Source organism: Gorilla gorilla, chromosome 20 (assembly GCF_029281585.2).
Source record: "Gorilla gorilla gorilla isolate KB3781 chromosome 20, NHGRI_mGorGor1-v2.1_pri, whole genome shotgun sequence".
NCBI lineage: Eukaryota > Metazoa > Chordata > Mammalia > Primates > Hominidae > Gorilla > Gorilla gorilla.
In genome coordinates this window covers 10,194,384-10,214,419 of record NC_073244.2, presented here as the reverse complement: position 1 = coordinate 10,214,419, position 20,036 = coordinate 10,194,384, and the positions used below count along the sequence as shown (strand labels likewise).

General features: G+C 49.1%; 1 protein-coding gene across 5 annotated transcripts in view; it reads right to left on the bottom strand.

Annotated features, from left to right (window-relative positions):
- CHAF1A (chromatin assembly factor 1 subunit A) overlaps window positions 1–20,036 on the bottom strand; it is a 41,401-nt gene that overhangs the window by 15,632 nt on the left and 5,733 nt on the right. For 3 of the 5 annotated variants that reach the window (XM_031004263.3, XM_031004260.3, XM_055371311.2), the window contains 6 exons: window positions 18,644–19,500; window positions 10,830–10,886; window positions 6,118–6,347; window positions 5,518–5,578; window positions 5,039–5,107; window positions 448–674 (listed from right to left, as the gene is read on the bottom strand). In XM_031004263.3, coding sequence (XP_030860123.2) covers window positions 448–674; window positions 5,039–5,107; window positions 5,518–5,578; window positions 6,118–6,347; window positions 10,830–10,886; window positions 18,644–19,500 — 1,501 coding nt within the window. The remainder of the gene's footprint in view (window positions 1–447; window positions 675–5,038; window positions 5,108–5,517; window positions 5,579–6,117; window positions 6,348–10,829; window positions 10,887–18,643; window positions 19,501–20,036) is intronic. The other 2 variants (XM_063701970.1, XM_055371313.2) reach the window with 1 other exon arrangement.

The window sequence follows — 20,036 nt, the reverse complement described above, 5'->3', positions numbered from 1 at the left end:
GGGCATTTGTTAAAAAGCAGCACTGCCTGTCCCCAAAGAAAGGTCAGGAACATGGACTGAAGGGACAGATGGAGGAGGGTGCAGCCTGCAGGGCGAGAGGGAGGACGGCTGCCCAGGTGCAGCCCCAGAGCATTTTTAGCAAGGGAGGTTCTGTGGAATGAGGAGATTTGCAAGAGCGGGTTGTTGGGGGGTATCCTTCACTGGAGACCAGCAGGGAAATAAGATTCCTCCACGAGGAGCTGGGAAGACAGGGAGAGGAAGACTTCAGGAGCTTACAGGAAGGCCAGGTGGAGAGAGGCCTGAGCCAGCACCGAAGCCCAGGGCCCGAGGGCACTAGGAAGCAAGCAACAGAAGGACCCAGAGCTCCCACCCCGGGGGACCCCAGGGTTCAGGATGCTGGCCTCCAGCATCACTAGTGGGTGAAGGCCGACCTCCTCAGGCTCTGACCTGTTAAAAATATCTGCATTCCGGGTGGAAACGTGGGTGGGTCCAGACCTCAGGGGCTGCCGGCCTTTGAGGTCTTTCAAGAAGGAGAACTCGCCGCTCTGCTGCTGGAGGAGCTGGTCTAGCTGACTGCAGAGGTCTGGATGGAAAGCGGTCCGACGCCGAGGGGCCAGGACCATGTGCTCTTTAATTTCAAAGGGGGCAAACTTCCCACAGGAGCCGGCCAGGGTCTGAAATCAAGAACAGACCCGATGGGGTCTTCGAGCAATGGGAGAAAGGAGGCACCATGGACGCACACAGCAGGGTGCTGGTGGGATTCATCCAGGCTAAGGCCAAGGCACAGACTCAAAAGCCCAGGCACTGTGTGGGTCCACAGAGCCGAGTTTCCAGAGCTACAGGGCAGAGGGCAGATTGGCAGTCTCAAGGACCGGCGGTGGGGGGACACACTACAAGGGAGCTGTTTTGAGTGATGGAAATAGGGTTTATCTTCATTATGGTTAGCTGGCCCTGTAATTTGTCAACACAAATGTCCTGAAAAGAGTGTATTTTATTGGATGTAAATTACATCTCAACAAACCTCACTTAAAAAAAAAAAAAAAAAAGGCCGGGGGCAGTGGCTCATGCCTGTAATCCCACTACTTTGGGAGGCTGAGGAGGGCGAATCACCTGAGGTCAGGAGTTCGAGACCAGCCTGCCCAACATGGTGAAACCCCATCTCTACCAAAAACAAAAATTAGGCCGGGCGTGGTGGCTAATGCCTGTAATCCCAGCACTTTGGGAGGCCAAGGCGGGTGGATCATGAGGTCAGGAGTTAGAGACCAAACTGGCCAAGATGGTGAAACCCCGTCTCTACTAAAAATACAAAAATTAGGCCAGGCGCAGTGGCTCACGCCTGTAATTATAGCGCTTTGGGAGGCCGAGGCGGGTGGATTGTCTGAGCTCAGGAGTTCGAGACCAGCCTGGGCAACACAGTGAAACCCGGTCTCTACTAAAATACAAAAAATTAGCCGGGCATGGTGGCATGCACCTGTAGTCCCAGCTACTTGGGAGCCTGAGGCAGGAGAATTGCTTGAACCTGGGAGGCAGAGGTTGCAGTGAGCCGAGATCGTGCCACTGCACTCCAGCCTGGGGGATAGAGCGAGACTCCATCTCAAAAACAAAACAAAACAAAACAAAAATTAGCTTGGCATGGTGGTGGGCACCTGTAGTCCCAGCTACTCAGGAGGCTGAGGCAGGAGAATCGTTTGGATCTGGGAGGCAGAAGTTGCAGTGAGCCCAGATCACCCCATTGTACTCTAGCCTGGTCAACAGAGCAAGACTCCTCAAAAAAAAAAAAAAAAAAAAACAGACAGGTTTTTTTGAAAGATCACAACTCCTCTCTTTTTTTTCTGAGATGGAGTCTCGCTTCATTGCACAGCCTGGAGTACAGTGGTGCAATCTCGGCTCACTGCAACCTCTGCCTCCTGGGTTCAAGCGATTCTCCTGCCTCAGCCTCATGAGCAGCTGGGATTACAGACGCCTACCACCACTCCCGGCTAATTTTTGTATTTTTAGTAGAGACACCTTGTTGGCCAGGCTGGTCTCAAGCTCCTGACCTCAGATGATTCACCCGCCTTAGCCTCCCCAAATGCTGAGATTACAGGCATAAGCCACCGCACCTGGCCAAAAGGAGAAATTTCAGTATAATGAAAGACACTGTAGCTGGGCGTGGTGGCTCACACCTGTAATCCCAGCACTTTGGGAGGCCGAGGTAGGCGGATCACCTGAGGTCAGGAGTTCAAGACAAGCCTGACCAACATGGAGAAACCCCGTCTCTACTAAAAATACAAAATTAGCTGGGCGTGGCAGCACATGCCTGTAATCTCAGCTACTCGGGAGGCTGAGGCAAGAGAATCATTTGAACGCAGGAGGCAGAGGTTGTGGTGAGCTGAGATCATGCCACTGCACTCCAGCCTGGGCAATGAGCAAAACTTTGTCTCAAAACAAACAAACAAAAAACAACAAAGGCCGGGCACGGTGGCTCACACCTGTAATCCCAGCCCTTTGGGAGGCCGAGGCGGGTGGATCACGAGGTCAGGAGATCGAGACCATCCTGGCTAACACGGTGCAAACCCCATCTCTACTAAAAATACAAAAAATTAGCGGGGCATGGTGGCGGGCACTTGTAGTCCCAGCTACTCAGGAGGCTGAGGCAGGAGAATGGTGTGAACCCGGGAGGTGGAGCTTGCAGTGAGCCGAGATGGCACCACTGCACTCCAGCCTCAGCAACAGAGTGAGACTCCGTCTCAAAAAAAAAAAAAAAAAAGACTGTAAACAAAGAGGTAACAGGCTGAGACGAAATATCACAGAGGATGAAATACTAGACTATGTTTAAAAAAAAACTTACAGATCAGGCAAAGAAAAAAAAAGGAAATCCTGTAGAAAAATAGGTAAAAAAATAGGAATTGGCAAGTTATAGAAGAACTAAAATGGCAAACGAACAGAAAAAGATGCTCAACTGCACCAAGAGTCAAGTAAAAATGGAAAGTAAAACAATGTCAATTTTTTAAAATCCATCAGACTGGCAAAGTTAAAAGAAAATGAATCCCATAAAAATTGCAGTGATACCAGAGAATGCGGAGGAAATTTCCACACATTGCCGGGAATGTACCTCTGAGTTTCCCATCTGGCACGCACTCGGCCATGGCTCATGACGCTTCAGCAATACGCTATTTTGTCCTAGAGGTGAACTCATGCTTACTTGGCTGTCCCAGAGTAATGCATGTGTGCAGAGAAGCATGCGCAGGGACCCCCCTACACCACTGAGGGGCAAAGAGGTTGAGATAGTGGCAGGCTCTGTGGCTCATGCCTGTGATCCTAGCACGGTGGGTGGCCAAAGCGAGAGAAATGCTTGAGACCAGGAGGTCGAGACCAGCCCTGGCAACACAGTGAGACCCAGTCTCTACTAAAAATAAAATTAGGGAGGCTGAGATGGGCAGATCATCTGAGGTCAGGAGATCAAGACCAGCCTGGCCAATATGGTGAAACGCCGTCTCTACTAAAAACACAAAAAATTAGCCGGGAGTGGTGGCAGGCACCTGTAACCCCAGCTACTTGGGAGGCTGAGGTAGAAGAATTGCTTGAACCCGGGAGACAAAGGTTAGAGTGAGCCGAGAGATGGCGCCACTGCTCTCCAGCATGGGTGACAGAGCAATACTCTGTCTCTAAATAAATAAATAATTTTTGTAAAAAAAGAGAGAAACCGTATCATTGCATTATGAAGTATTATGCGGCAGTGAAAATACATGATGTGGATCGCTGGCTGTCACGATAGGATGTGTAGGTACAACAATGTCACACTGTGCACCTTCAGGATACACAATTGCTATCAAATGTCTCAACATACAAATAAAAGGACAGGCCAGGTGCAGGGACTCACACCTGTAATCCAAGCGCTTTGAGAGGCCGAGGTTTGGAGGATCATTTGAAGCCAGGTCGTCGAGACCAGCCTGGGCAACATAGCAAAACCCAGTCTCTACAAAAAAAATTAAAAAATTAGGCCAGGCACGGTGGCACACGCCTATAATCCCGGCACTTCGGGAGGCTGAGGCGGGCGGATCACCTGAGGTCAGGAGTTCAAGACCAGCCTAGCCAACATGGTACAACCCCGTCTATACTGAAAATACAAAAATTAGCCAGGTGTGGTAGCATGTGCCTGTAATCCCAGCTACCTGGGAGGCTGACACAGAAGAATCACTGGAACCCGGGAGGTGGACGTTGCGGTGAGCTGAGATCGCACCACTGTACTCCAGCCTGGGTGACAGAGTGAGACTCCATCTCAAAAAAAATAAAAATAAAAAATTAGCCAGGCATGGTGGCACATGCCTGTAGTCCCAGCTACTTGGGAAGGCTGAGGTGACAGGATCACCGGAGCCTGAGAGGTCAAGGCTGTGGTGAGCTTTGATTGTGCAACTGCACTACAGCCTGGGTGACAGTGAGACCCTGCCTCAAAAAATAAATAAAGGCCAGATACATTAAAAAGAATGAAATACATCTAAATGTGGCGACATGGCACAAATCTGAGATAGCTAAGTACACATGTGTATAAATACAGTGAGCGGAGCAGGGAAAGGCACTGAAGGACCCCTAACATTGGAGATGGGCTCCCTCTGGGTAAAGGGGAAGGAGGGCTGCGGTTTCCATGCACACATGGTGGCTCAGAAGGTCTGAGATGCCAGGTGACCGACGCCAGGCAGGGAAAGTAAACCTTTGTGAATTCTACTGTTGTTTTACAGCTAAACGTGCTCCCTTAAGCGTAAGTTTCCCAAGGGCAAAAACATGGTGAATTTCTCTTATGCCTAACACAAAATTATTCATGAAGTAACCTCTGAAAACAGCACTGTTTAATCAGACATGCCACTTTTTACCTCTTTGGGACAAAGCGAAGGAAAAAATATTGAGCCTCAAGACTTAACCAGAAATGGAAGTGCCCTAGGTCACCGGAGTCTCCCTCCCTCCTAATGAGAGAAGGTGGCTGGGGAGAGACCCTTTCATTTTCAGAAAGGAAAAGTCTAGCAGAGCTGAAACCCAAAAGCAAAGGCAGCCGGCTGCTCACCTTGGGGGCCTGTGGAGTCTTTGGTTTCTGGAAGAACCTCGTGATTTCGGCCTTCTCTGCTTTAATGCGCTGTGATGTTGAGAGATGGTGATGAGAAAGAGGAGAGGAAGAGGAACGGTACGTGTTGCAAAACATGCAAAGGCTCCCAGAACTCAACGTCAAGCATTTCAGCTTGAAGGCACTACTGTGATTTTCAGCTCTCAAAACCCACAGACCCGCAACCGAGCCAGCCAATCTCAAAATGTCCAAGCCGCCCTTGTGGGTAGAAGTGCCAGGATTGCGGGGCCAGTAGGCATGTGACAGCCAGCACTGGGAAGAAGCAACAAGAACGCATCTAGACAGACTCGCCCTCCCTGCGGGCGCCATTTGGTTTCCCCAAACCAAGAGAATATTAGGTGACGGCTGTGGCAAGAATTCCACTTTGGGCATCTGCTTCTCCAACGGGCTGGGATGGGGAAGCTCTGTGGGAAACACTCTACCTTCTCTTCTTCTCTTAACCGTTTCTCTTCTTCCTTTTTCCTTTTTTCCTCAAGTTTAGCCCTGTGAGACAGCAAATGACATTTCAGCCGACTCTTTGCTTTGGCTCTGGAAGGGACCGCAGCACTCAACTGTTAGTATATGGCAAGTATTTCATTTTACCTTAAATGAATGTAAGTTATTTTCATGTCTAGTATAAGGCTTTTACATAGGTCTTCACAATAAAAATGGAAAACAGTCAATAAAATTCTTCCTGTGACTAGAATATATATAAAAAACTTCAGCCAGTCAGAGCACAATTAGCACAGACAAAACCCACAATCCTGCAATGCAAATGCCTAAGTTGGTTGGGAACTGGAAGGATGGTCACAGCAGAGACAAGGTGCCCAGGGTGAGTTGGACGTGGGGGAGCACTAAAGAGCAGGGAGCTGCTTTCCACTGCTCCCACGTCAGGGCCCCACGGGCACCTCACGCAGGAGAAATGGGAAGGAACTGAAGGGAGCCGCCATCTGCCTGTGAAGTGGAAAGGCTCCATCAGAGTGGCCAGGAGCGGAATCCAGCAGCAGGGTGGCGGGCCCAGCATGGCCTCCAAGGACACTCACTCCAGGGCTTCCTGTCTCTCCTTGCGCCGCTCCTCCTTGAGCCGCTGCTTCTCCGCCTTCTCCTTCTCATCCTTCTCCCGCTTCTCCCGCCTCTCCTTTTCCTTAAGCTCCTTCTCTTCCTCCTTCTTCTTCTTGGCCTCCTCCTTGGCCCGCTTGGCCTCCTCTTTCAGCTTCTCCTTTTCTTCCCTTTCTGCACGTAACTTGAGCTGCTTGCCCAGACGCTCCTGATCCTACAAGACAGTGTGGCAAGTGACAGGTGGCCCTCCCTCCAACTCCCAGGAGGAAGCTCGGTTCACAGCATGGAGGACAGCAGGGCCTGGACAGGATGAACAGAACTGAGGGACCAAGGCTAGGCATAGTGGCTCACGCCTGTAATTCCAGCACTTTGGGAGGCTGAGGTGGGTAGATCACCTGAGGTCAGGAGTTTGAGACCAGCCTGGTCAACAGGGTGAGACCCTGTCTCTACTAAAAATACAAAATTGGCTGGGCGCGGTGGTTCACGCCTGTAATCCCAGCACTTTGGGAGGCCGAGGAAAGTGGATCACCTGAGGTCAGGAGTTCGAGACCAGCCTAGCCAAGATGGTGAAACCCCATCTCTACTAAAAATATTTAAAAAAAACTAGCCAGGCGTGGTGGGCGCCTGTAATCCCAGCTACTCGGGAGGCTGAGGCAGAAGAATTGCTTGAAACCAGGAGACGGAGGTTGCAGTGAGCCAACACGGTGCCACTGCACTCCAGCGTCGGCGACAGAGTGAGACTCCATCTTAAAAAAAAAAAAAAAATTAGCCAGGCGTGGTGGAGGGTATCCGTAGTCCCAGCAACTCAGGAGGCTGGAGCAGGAGAATCACTTGAACCAGGAGACGCAGGGTGCAGTGAGCTGAGGTCACACCACTGCACTCCAGCCTGGGCAACTAAGTGAGACTCAGTTAAAAAAATAAATGAATAAATAAGAATTCAGAGACCAGCTCCAGGAGGAGCCTCCAGTCAACAACTTTACACAGAAGTGATTTTATTTTTTTTGAGACAAAGTCTACTCTGTTGCCCATGGTGGAGTGCAGTGGTGCAGTCATAGCTGGCTGCAGCCTCGACCTCCCAGGCTCAAGTGATCCTCCCACCTCAGGCTCCTGAGTAGCAGGGGCTATAAGCACACACCACTATACCCAGCTATTTTTGTAATTTTCCTAGAGATGGGGTTTTGCTGTGTTGCCCAGGCTGGTCTTGAACACCTGGCCTCAAACAATCCTTCTGCCTTAGCCTCCCAAAGTGTTGGAATTATAGGCGTGAGCCCCAGCACCCAGCCACAGAAGTGATTTTCATAATCCATTATGCTTCCTTCCATCATGAGAAAAATGTTAAGAATTAGCCCTGTGTCCTGGTACTTGTGGGCAATTCAATATAAGATTCATTTAAAACACAATCCTGCTGGGCGCAGGGGACTCACACCTATAATCCCAGCACTTTGGGAGGCCAAGGCAGACAAATTGCTTGAGGCCAGAAGTTTGAGACCAGCCTGGCCAACAAGGTGAAACCCCAAGTCTACCAAAAATACAAAAAAATTAGCTGAATGTGGTGGCGCACACCTATAGTCCCAGCTACTCAGGAGTCTGAGGCATAAGGATCGCTTAAACCCACAAGGCAGTTCAAGATCATGCCACGGCACTGCAGCCTGGGTGACAGAGCAAGACTCTGTCTGAAAAACAAACAAAAAAAAACATTATTTATTTATTTGGAGATAGAGTCTCATTCTAGTGCCCAGGCTGGAGGGAGTCCAGCAATGCTATCTTGGCTCACTGCAACCTCTGTCCTGGGCTCAAAGCAATCCTCCTGCCTCAGCCTCCTGAGTAGCTGGGACCACAGGCACCCGTCACCACACCTGGCTAATTTTTGTAGAGATGGAGTCTCACTATGTTGCCCAGACTGATCTTTAACTCCTGCGCTCAAGCAATCTGTCCACCTCAGCCTCCCAAAGTGCTAGGATTACAGGCATGACCCATTGCAACCAGCCCAGGAATTCTTTTTCTTTTTAGTAGAGACACTACGTTGCCCAGGCTTGTCTCAAACTCCTGGGCTCAAGAAATCCTCCCACTTTGGCCTCCCAAAGTGTGGGATTATGGGGGCGAGCCACTACACCCAGCCTTGTTTCAAATTCTTTAAGGAAGTAACACTTCATCACTACATTCCTCATTTCAAAGACTTGGCAGTGGCCTGGGAGACTCAGTCATTACGTAATCTGAAGTTCAATGTTAAACATGCTCAGCCAGTCACAGTGGCTCCCACCTGTAATCCCAGCACTTTGGGAGGCCGAGGCAGGCGGATTACTTGAGGTCAGGAGTTCGAGACCAGCCTGGCCAACATGGTGAAACCCCGTCTTTACTAAAAATACAAAAATTAGCTGGGCATGGTGGCACGTGCCTGTAATCCCAGCTTCTTGGGAGACCGAGGCAGGAGAATCGCTCGAACCTGGGAGGTGGAGGTTGCAGGGAGCCGAGATCACGCCGCTGCACTCCAGCATGGGCAACAGAGTGAGACTGTCTCAAAATAAAAAAAAAAACGCTCACCTGCCCAGCTCCACAGGTGCCCGCTCCTAACACTGCATGAGGACCACCTCTCATCCAATATGGGCTTCCCACACGTCTGGAGCCTGACAGCTCAGCTTTCAGTTTGGGTTAGGATATCTGCCCTTGTCTCTAAGGAAATATTCTAAATGTGTTCCAATACATCTCTGGTAGCTTTAACAAAAGCCACAGAGACACAGCCTGGAAGATGTCTGATGTGCATTTCCTGCCAGTATCCTGTGTGACTGCATCTGATATACGAGACACACGAGGAAGGTGACCGTCTGGACTGAACAAGGAGACTATAAACATAACTGGGTCTCCCACCCTGTTGCTAAGCAGGAAATAGAAGGCTTCTAGAAACTGCAGGTGAATCAGATTTCTTCAGCCGCCGTTGGATATTTTCTCTGCTCCCCAACCCGGTGTGCGGGACTCGGAGGTTCCAATGAACTTAAAAAGTGCTCTTGTTCCAAAGAATGAGATAAACTGTAAAAATAAAAATCAGGTCGGGCGTGGTGGCTCACACCTGTAGTCCCAGCACTTTGGGAAGCCAAGGTGGGTGGATCACCTGAAGTCAGGAGTTTGAGACCAGCCTGACAAACATAGCGAAACCCTGTCTCTACTGAAAATACAAAAAATTAGCCAGGCGTGGTGGCTTGTGCCTATAATCCCAACTACTCGAGAGGCTGAGGCAGGAGAATCGCTTGAACCCGGGAGGTAGAGGCTGCAGTGAGCCGAGATTGCACCACTACACTCCAGCCTGGGCAACAGAGACTCTGTCTCAATAAAAAAAAAAAGTAATAAAATAAAAATCAACCCCAAATCTGACCCACAAAAACTCAGTGTGGCCATCAGGAAGCTCAGGAAACGCCCAGTGAACATCAGGGAGCTCAGGAAACACTCAGTAAACGCAGAGCCCATGGTCACCAGGCCCCTCCTGTGAGCTGGCACTGCATAGGCAAAGCCCAGAGGCCTTCCCTGGAGTTTTGGTTTGTTTCGATATGACATGATGTTCAATTTCTCTAACCTTTAAGCAATAAGTAAAAAGCCCCCTGCGGCCAGGTGTAGTGGCTCAGGCCTGTAATCCTAGCACTTTGGGAGGCTGAGACGGGCGGATTGCCTGAGCTCAGGAGTTTGAGACCAGCCTGGGCAACATGGTGAACCCCATGTCTACTAAAATACAAAAAAAAAAAAAAAAAAATTAGCTGGCTATGGCAGCATGTGCCTGTAGTCCCAGCTACTCGGGAGGCTGAGGCAGAAGAATCGCTTGAACCCGGGAGGCAGAGGTTGCAGTGAGCCGAGATCGTGCCACTGCACTCCAGTCTGGTGACAGAGCAAGACTCCGTCTCAAAGACAAAACAAAACAAAAGCTCCCTGCACTGCTGTGTGGAAAATGTGGTGATGCCCCCCACAGAATAGGAGACTAAGCAGAGAGTCACTAAAGGATAACCACCCATCGAGTGTAGAGGCTATTCAGATGTTATAGCACTTAGGAATAAGTTAAAGAGACAGGACTGGCCAGGCGCGGCAGCTCACACCTGTAATCCCAGCACTCTGGGAGGCCGAGGCGGGCGGATCACGACGTCAGGAGATCAAGACCATCCTGGCTAACATGGTGAAACCCCGTCTCTACTAAAAATACAAAAAATTAGCCAGGCGTGGTGGTGGATGCCTGTAGTCCCAACTACTGGGGAGGCTGAGCCAGGAGAATGGCGTGAACCCGGGAGGCGGAGCTTGCAGTGAGCCGAGATCGCACCACTGCACCCCAGCCTGGGTGACAGAGCGAGACTCTGTCCCAAAAAAAAAAAAAAAAAAAAAAAAAAAAGAGACAGGACTACAAGGAAATGGACTGGGTTTTTGGAAGGTAATTTGAAGCTACAATGGGATACTGAACCATTAAGACAGTGGTAGTACTATTGATAAAAGCTTAGAAAAGACCACACGCAAAACCTTAGGACTCACTCAGCAAGCCAAAAAATGACACAATCCACAAACCATGAAGTCCAAGTACTTAAAATGAAGCAGGAATCAAAATCATGGTCAGAGAAGGCTGGGGAAAATGTAAAAACTAGACCAAAGGAACTCCAAAGGGCTTTGCTTACTATTTAATGCAAAAAGCACAGCAGGTTAATTTTCTATTTCAGGGAAAATGTCTTACTCTTTGCAGTCTGAGCTTGTTCTTCTCTGTAGAGCCTTTGACGAATTTCTTAGTTATCTGAAAACAGAAGACGTTTATCTTTAAACACGGGTTATTTCAATTGCTTCGAGAAAAAGAGAAACCTTTCCAGGTGATCAGTTTTTCCACCAACAGAACCAAAATGTCATAGTAGGGTCACAAACTCCAGTAAGTGTGCATACATGTGTGTATCTGGGATTAGATAACAAGAGAGACTATGGAGGCAGATAAAGAAATGAGTGAAGCACACCAAGCACAAGAAAAACAAGGCAAGCTCAGAAATAAAGGCAACAGACAAGGCTGGGCGTGGTGGCTCATGCCTGTAATCCAAGCACTTTGGGAGGTCAAGGCGGGAGGATCACTTGAGCCCAGGAGTTCAAGACCAACCTGGGCAATAAAGCAAGACCCTGTCTCTAAAAAAAGCTTTTAGTTAGTCGGGTGTTGTGGTGCACATCTGTAGTCCTAGCTACTCAGGAGTCTGGGGTGGGAGGAGCCCGGGAGGTTGAGGCTGCACTGAGCTGTCCAACCTGGGTGACAGAGTGAGACTCTCTAAAAAAAAAAAAATAAAAAGATACTAAATTAATCAAATAAAACATGTCTCCAGGCTGGTTTCCCGTGCACCACTAATTTACATTCTGTCTAGCTCAACTGTGCTTTTTATTTTATTTTTATTTTTGAGATGGAGTCTCACTCCTCTCACAGAGGCTGGAGTGCAGCGAGTGCCATGATCTCGGCTCACTGCAACCTCCACCTCCCAAGTTCAAGCGATTCTCCTGCCTCAGCTTCTTGAGTAGCTGGGATTATAGGCGTGTGCCACCACACCTGGCTAATTTTTGTATTTTTAGTAGAGATGGGGGTTTCATCATGTTGGCCAGGCTGGTCTCGAACTACCGACCTCAGGTGATCCACCCACCTCGGCCTCCCAAAGCGCTAGGAATTCAGGCGTGAGCCACCACGCCCAGCCAACTCTGCTTTTTAGAATGTGGAGTGAAAGCTTAAGACAAAAGGGAAACTTGCTGGGGTTTTCTAGGACTTCTACATTCTAGGGCACAATATTTTCTATCACCTACCTTCAAACTGAGCATGAGCTACTAGGAATTACCAATAGGATCCATGGTGTGACTCACCATCCACCTAAATGGTCCCAGGAAGGAAGACGAACAGGGAGTCTGGACTTTGGCCTAAGCTATCTCCCACCGGGGCAGGGAATCCTGAAAACCAAACTAGTAGAAGTGAAGAGCAATGGGAAGAGATGCTTAAGAGTGGGAAGAAATAGTTCTCCGGGTTCATTGCACACTTGCAGTGTAAGACTGAAGTTGAACTGAAAAACCAAAGGCCCATTTTCCTGGCAATGGTCTGAGGGGTCAACAAAATTATGCAAGTGATTTCTTTTTTTTTAAGACGGAGTCTTGCTCTGTCGCCCAGGCTGGAGTGCAGTGGCGCCATCTCGGATCACTGCGAGCTCCGCCTCCTGGGTTTGAGCTATTCTCCTGCCTCGGTCTGCCCAGTAGCTGGGACTATAGGTGCCCACCACCATGCCTGGGTAATTTTTTTGTATTTTTAGTAGAGATGGGGTTTCACCATATTAGCCAGGATGGCCTCGATCTCCTGACCTCGTGATCCGCCCGCCTCGGCCTCCCAAAGTGCTGGGATTAAAGGCGTGAGCCACCACGCCCGGCCAACAGTGATTTCTTTATCTGGGAAAGCCGAACCCCTGACTAGGACCTCTCACAGAATAAAAGCTTCAGATGAATGAGCTCAAGACAGCCTTTCCACCTGGGTCCCACTGAGTCCTTTCTGGACTAAACCTTTCTTTAGGGAAAGGCCGAGCCGTTGTGAGAAGGCTGCCCGTGTTGGCGGGAGCTCTTTCACCACCGAGATCAGGCCAGGGTGTTCAGTCTGCTGAGAATGTGGCAACAGAAATGCCAGCCCGAGGCAGCCTCACCAAATGCTGCAGAAAAAGCATCTGTCTCTCCAGCATCCACTCTGCCTGCCAAGGCTGTGTGCCTCTCCCCCACTCTGAGGGATTTAACTGCAGAATATGGGAGCCGCAGCTCCCCAGGGCTGCCCTTTGTGTTCAGAGATTATAATACGGAATGTGGTCTTGGGGTGGCGGGGAACTCAGTTCCTTAGTCTTGCCCATGCCTGAAGCTCAGCTGCAGAATCTCCTGCCTCTTACAATGCTCCCCCTCTGCTGTGAGTCCAGGGATAACAGACTTGATGTGACTGGCTCAGTAATATCCAACAACCAAAACAGAGCAATTACTGCTTAATTTAAAACTGGTATCTTTGTTGCTTTGCCAAACACTCAGATGGACCTTGAAGTCTGACAGAACTTTATCTTCTTGAAATCTGACCCAAGTGTTTACAGATCTCACTCTCAAAATTCTATGCAGCACTCCCACATTCTACCCAGCTGGAGCCCGGTCAGACAGCACCCTCAACTGCCAAAAACGTGATCCGGGATCCCAGAAGGAAGCCAAAACACAAAAACCGACGATCCCAAGGAGTCGCGACAGAGCTCACTATGTGTGGGCATGAAAATTCCTGCACCCTTTCTCAGATAATCCTCTCAGAGCCTATGGACTCTGATTTTATACTAAAGGGTATCTAATTTCTAAGCCCAGACCAGATAAGCCGCTAAAACCTAACAGCAGGGGAGCGGAAGCAGGGGGGAAAAGAGAAAACCTCCAATTGGCCCAAGCATGAGAGAGCGTAAGCTGGGAAAATAAGAACGCACGCATTGCCTTGAGCTACCAAGACCTCGTTCTCCTTAACAGCCCAAGGCCGCTTGTAGAAGGAAGCTCAAGGGAACAATCATTTTGTGAAAGCCAAGCACAGAAACAACAGAACTGAGAAGACAGCTCTGTAACCTACAGCATGTCCGCACCATGGGATATCACACAGCTGTTAAAAAGAGCTCCATCTTTCCATCCCAATATAAAAAACATCTAAGACACCCTTGAGTAACAAAGACAGATATTTACAGTTTATGTCATACACAAGGAAACAAAATGATACTGGGTGTTTCCTAGAGATCTCTCTGGATATGCAGGACACAGAAAAACACAAGGTGATGATGATGATAATAATGGCAACCTCCTAGGAGAACGGAGGGCTTCAAGGTTTCCACTCTTTTTCCTTTTTGTTGTTTTTTTTTGAGACGGTCTGGCTGTTGCCCAGGCTGGAGCACAGTGGTGCAATCATGACTCACCGCAACCTCTGCCTCCTTGGCTCAAGTGATCCTTCCACCTCAGCCTCCCAAGGAGCTGGGACTACAGGTGTGCACCCCCATGCCCCGCTAATTTTTGTATTTTTTGTACAGACGGAGTTTCACCATGTTGGTCAAGCTGGTTTTGAACTCCTAAGCTCAAGCAATCCTCCCACCTCGGCTTCCCAAAGTGCTGGGATTACAGGCATGAGCCACTGCACCTAGACCAGTATTTCTTTTAAACATGGAGAATTTATTACAAATGTAATTTCAAGTATATGGAAAGAAGTTCCAGCAATCTGGGCACAGAAGCAAGCCAAAGATTCCAGTAACACAACTGCACCAACATGATCATTTGTCAAATAATCATCTCGATCACTAACAGAAGAGGCTAAATCACAAGTCTGATTGCAAACTTCAGAAATGGTTCTTTCCCACATGGTAGAAAACTCTAATACTAAAAAGGAACACTTCAGCTATTCAAAGGACCCTGGGAGTATCTAAAGGGGGATCTTTCTAAATCACTGTTTCTCCAAAGTGAGATTCTCCAGATCCTGCAGTACTAAAACAACAACAAAAACCAAAACAAACAAAAACACGCCATGAAGCTCCTTGCAAAGGGACAGCAGGATCTGTATTGGAACAAACTCCCATTTTCTTTTATTTTAAAGAAGAAATAATAAAGAAGGCAAGCCAGCCCACAAAGTACAGTGGCAATGACTGCCCTGGGACTCTCAATGCAGATTTCACTGTACCAACTCAAGGAAGAACAGACCCCTGTGACAAGCACACAGATTACACAGCAGTGCGAAACAATCTGCAAGCTTCCCACCAGCTCGCCCCTGCAATCTGGAAAGAGCTGCTGGTAGGGAGGTAAAGTGCAAAAACAGTGTATTCCCCAGAGGAACAGGCGTTGTGGGAAGGGGGTGGCTCGGACCTCACGGCAAGGAAAGGTGTTAAGAGTTAGGTACCAACTGGCCAGGCGCGGTGGCTCACACCTGTAATCCCAGCACTTTGGGAGGCCGAGACGGGCGGATCACAAGGTCAGGAGTTTGAGACCAGCCTGTCCAACACGGTGAAACCCCATCTCCACTAAAAATACAAAAATTAGCTGGGCCTGGTGGCGCGTGCCTGTAATCCCAGCTACTCGGGAGGTTGAGACAGAAGGATTGCTTGAACCCAGGAGGCAGAGGTTGCAGGAGCCAAGATCACGCCATTGCACTCCAACCTGGGCAACAGAGTGAGATTCCACCTCAAAAAAAAATAAAAATAAAAAAGAGTTAGGTACCAACTATGAAGCAAGCAAACCAACCAAACCAGAAGTGCAGGACTCCTTAAAGGTTCGGAGATAAAGTAGGGGTTGGGGATGGAGTCTCTCTCAGCTGGGATCTCAGGGAGCCCTGCCATCAGGGCATGCGGAAGCCTCCTGATAATAGCTTCCCTCATAGCTTCGGTGACTGACAGGCCCTCTGGGGTGGTTGTGGCCGCTTTCTGCCATAGGCTCTGGGCCAGCCTGAAGCCTTTACCACTTGTAAATTATCTGAAAAGTTGGGATAATATTGCCTTCGAGTGCATCCCAAAACCTCGAGCCTGTGTTCAGAACAAGATCTAGCATCCTAAATGGTTTCCTAAATGTTGCACACTGGGTTCATGTGCTCAGTTGTTTTAGAAAGCAGGTAGGATTGTGTCACCATGATGCCCAACGAGGGGACTTCCCAGTTTGCAGACTAAGCTGTGGACATGGAAACAAACTTAATGGAAACATATGCTTGTGTCCTGTTCTTTTTTTTTTTCTTGAGACGGAGTTTTGTTCTTGTTACCCAGGCTGGAGTGCAATGGCACGATCTCAGGTCACCGCAACCTCTGCCTCCTGGGTTCAAGCGATTCTCCCGCCTCAGCCTCCGGCGTAGCTGGGATTACAGGCAAGCGTCACCACACCCAGCTAATTTTTTGTATTTTTAGTAGAGACGGGGTTTCTCCATAATGGTCAGCCTGGTCTTAAACTCTCGACCTTAGGTGATCCACCTGCCTCGGCATCCCAAAGTGCTGGGATTGCAGGTGTGAGCCACCGTGCCCAGCCATGTGTCCTGTTCTTGCTAAATGGCTCACATCACAGGACGAAATTTTGCAAAGCGGCAGCAGCCTGGAAGAAATTCAAGTGATCGAATGTACACTACAGGATGACCAATGGGGAAAGACTTCAACTCTGATTTTGAGAGATTGAGTGGTGGCTTAGGTAGAAGCTGAAATATGTACATGCCAGTCTGGCACATTTAGTAACTTAGAAGAGGGTACTAGGCTTAGTACCTGAGTGATAAAATAATCTGTACAACAAACCCCCACGACAAGAGTTTACCTATATAACAAACCAGCACATATAAAACAAAGTAGAAGACTGAGGCGGTGGCTCGTGCCTGTAATCCCAGCACTTTGGGAGGCCGAGGCAAGCGGATCACCTGAGGTCAGAAGTTTGAGGCCAGCCTGGCCAACATGGTGAAACCCGTCTCTACTGAAAAGATACAAAAATTAGCCAGGCGTGGTGGTGGGCACCTGTAATCCCAGCTACTCAGAGGCTGAGGCAGGAAAATCGCTTGAACCTAGAAGGTGGAGGCTGCAGTAGGCTGAGACCATGCCACTGCCCTCCAGCCTGGGCGACAGGGTGAGACCATGTCTCAAAAAAAAAAAAAAAAAAAAAAAAAAGATTTGCTCCATTTTTACAACATTTCATAAACCTAAAGAGGAAGCCATTTTTTCCTTTTGCATCTTCTCAGGTGAAAGACAAGAAATGAAGTCATTCAGAAAAATAAATGGTCTTGGCCAAGCACGATGGCTCACGCCTATAATCCCAGAAACTTGGGAGGCCAAGGCGGGTGGATTACCTGAGGTGAGGAGTTTGAAACCAGTCTGGCCATCATGGCAAAACCCCGTCTCTACTAAAAATACAAAAATTAGCTGGGCATGGTGGCGGGTGCCTCTAATCCCAGCTACTTGAGAGGGTGAGGCAGGAGAATTGCTTGAACCCAGGAGGCGGAGGTTGCAGTGAGCTGAGATGGCGCCACTGCACTCCAGCCTGGGTGACAGAGCAAGACTCTGTCTCAAAAATAAATAAATAAATAAATGGTTCCTTAGAGCTCAAACTCCCGAAAGCGAACAAGGTTGGTGGTTTACGGTCCAGGTGGTCTACTGTACCTGCTTACAGGTACAGATTAAATGACCCATCTCAGGATCTACTAATCTCATATAAAGACCCAACATGAACAAACAAAAGTGCTACAAAACCAAAAACATAAAAAGGCACTGTCTCTTCTGGTTCTACATACTTAAGATAAAAAGTAAAAAATTATAAAATCAAAAGACACCACTACATCGTGGGACTCGTGACTGATTTTATCAGTTTGGTCCCTAAGACCTTAGGACACCATTGTGCTAATAAAAAATCAATAACAGAGACAGACCATGCAAAAGTCCCCCTTATGGGGTCCTTAAAAATGGTTCCAGATGGCGTCTCGCTCTGTCACCCAGGCTGGAGCGCGGCGGTGTTGATCATAGCTCGCTGCAGCCTCCAACTCCTCAGCTCAAGTGATCCTCCTGCCTCAGTTTCCCAGGTGGCTGGGACTACAGGCATGTGCCACCATGCCTGGATAACTTTTAAAAATTTTTTTGCAGGGCTGGGTGCAGTGGCTCATGCCTATAATTCCAGCACTTTGGGAGGCCAAGACGGGCAGATCACTTGAGGTCAGAAATTCAAGACCAGCCTGGCCAAAATAGTGAAACCCTGTCTCTACTAAAAATATAAAAATTAGCCAAGTGTGGTGGTGCGCACCTGTAATCCCAGCTATCAGGGATGCTGAGGCAGGAGAATCGCTTGAACCTGGGAGGTGGAGGTTGCAGTGAGCCGAGATCACGCCACTGAACTCCAGCCTGGGTGATAGTGACTCTGTCAAAAATAAAAATAAAAATAATTTTTTTTCATAGAGATGGTGTCTATGTTGCCCAGGTTGGTTTTGAAGTGATCTTCAAGCGATCCTCCCACCTCGGCCTCTCAAAGTGCTGGGATGACAGGCATGAGCCACTGTGCCTGGCCCCAGGTAAGGTTTTTAAGATGGCTGGCTGTGCTGACCCTACAGAATTCCCCAAGTCATGCTTCCTGCCATCTCACTGCCACTTCAGTGCTCAGTGCCTTTGCAGCCCCGTCCCTACATTTCTATGCTTGGACAGGAAGGGCACAGAGAAAGCTGGACCTGGAATCTGAAGTGAGGGGTTACAGCACCAGCTGAGATCCTAATTCCCTAAAACGGCTAAGCTATCACTGATTAGATGTGAACAACGAAGGCAAAACAGCAGGGTGTTATTCACACAGTACACCAGGTACACTGTTGATGAATTAAGTCCCAGGAGCATCACAACGAATGCAGAACTGAACACTGTGAGTTTTGATACCAGGAAGAACTCCATGTCGAGTCCCAGGACCCAGCCCGTGGCCCCGCTCACTCTGCCACAAACCACCTGGGTGACCCAGTGGAGACTGATAGCGCTCTGAGATCCGTGAGCACTGATGTGCAGGGACTCCATGGGAGATACTCACCCTGCGGAGGGGCGTGGAGGTGGGGAAGGGACTGGTACTGCTGTGCTGCTTTGGGGGAGCAGGTGGCCCCTCGGGCGAGCTGGTGGAAGAGGGAGAGCTCAGGGACGAATGGCTGAGTACAGAGTCTTCTTCGGGGCAAGATTCCAGCACCTCGCTCTCAGGGGTCATGTTCTTGCCTTGGGGTGTGGCTGGAAGGGACTTGATTTGCGGTGGTCTCACAGCCAAGATGTCCTGCAAGACCACCACAGGCACCTTCCCTTTGAACAGGATGCCCCCAGCTTCACTCCAGCTGTCCTGCTCCTTTCTGGGGCACATTCTCGGGCCACTCGTCAGCTCCGGGCAGCTCCGCGGCGAACATTCCTGGGAGTCGCCTCTCCTCCCTGCACCTCCACAGCCAACACCCTCCTCCTCTGTTTTGCAAGGAATGTCTGAAAGGGTCTCTCCAGGAAATGCCAACTTGTTGTTCTGAATGGCCTTCAACAACCCCTGCTGATCCCCAGTGTCTTCTCGCTGGCCATTTACTGCCTCCCTGGAGGGAGAGGCTGCAGAATTTAGTTTATTGTGGTCAACAAGACTGTCTGGCTGCTCATTCGAGTCCTCTGTCAAATCAATGATGACTGTGCTCTGGCCAATACTGGTTTCGATTCTATTTCTTAAAAAGTTACCTAAGGGACCCTTCCCGTTGACAAGTTTCGGTCTAAAGTCTATGTCAGAACCCATATGGCAGTTGTTTTCCAAGGTGTCCAAAGAGGCCTCTAAATCGGGGCTTTTACTTTGCACAGAAGTACCCTGATCGTCTGACATGTCATCGGCTTTCCCCTTTGGGACAAGATTCAGGCGCTTAAACGGCAGACGGGCTGAAACAAAGACAGAAAGCCATCTCTAGTGAACGTTTAAAGTTACAACCACTCATGAGCTTGAAAATTACTGACTTGTTGGGACATGGGGGTGGGGGATAATTTTAAAGTTTAAAAAGGGACTATCTGGGCCGGGTGTGGTGGCTCACGCCTGTAATCCCAGCACTTTGGGGAGGCCGAGGCAAGCAGATCACAAGATCAGGAGTTTGAGACCAGCCAGACCAAAATGGTGAAACCCCGTCTTTTCTAAAACTACAAAAATTAGCCAGACCATGGTGGCACATGCCTGTAATACCAGTTACCGAGGAGGCTGAGGCAGGAGAATCGCTTGAACCCGGGAGGCAGATGTTGCAGTGAGCCGAGATCCCAACACTGCACTGTAGCCTGGGCGACAGAGACAGACTCCCTCTCAAAAAAAAAAAAGGCCGAATGCGGGAGGCCAAGGCAGGCGGATCACAAGGTCAGGAGATCGAGACCATCCTGGCTAACACGGTGAAACCCCGTCTCTACTAAAAGTACAAAAAATTAGCCGGGTG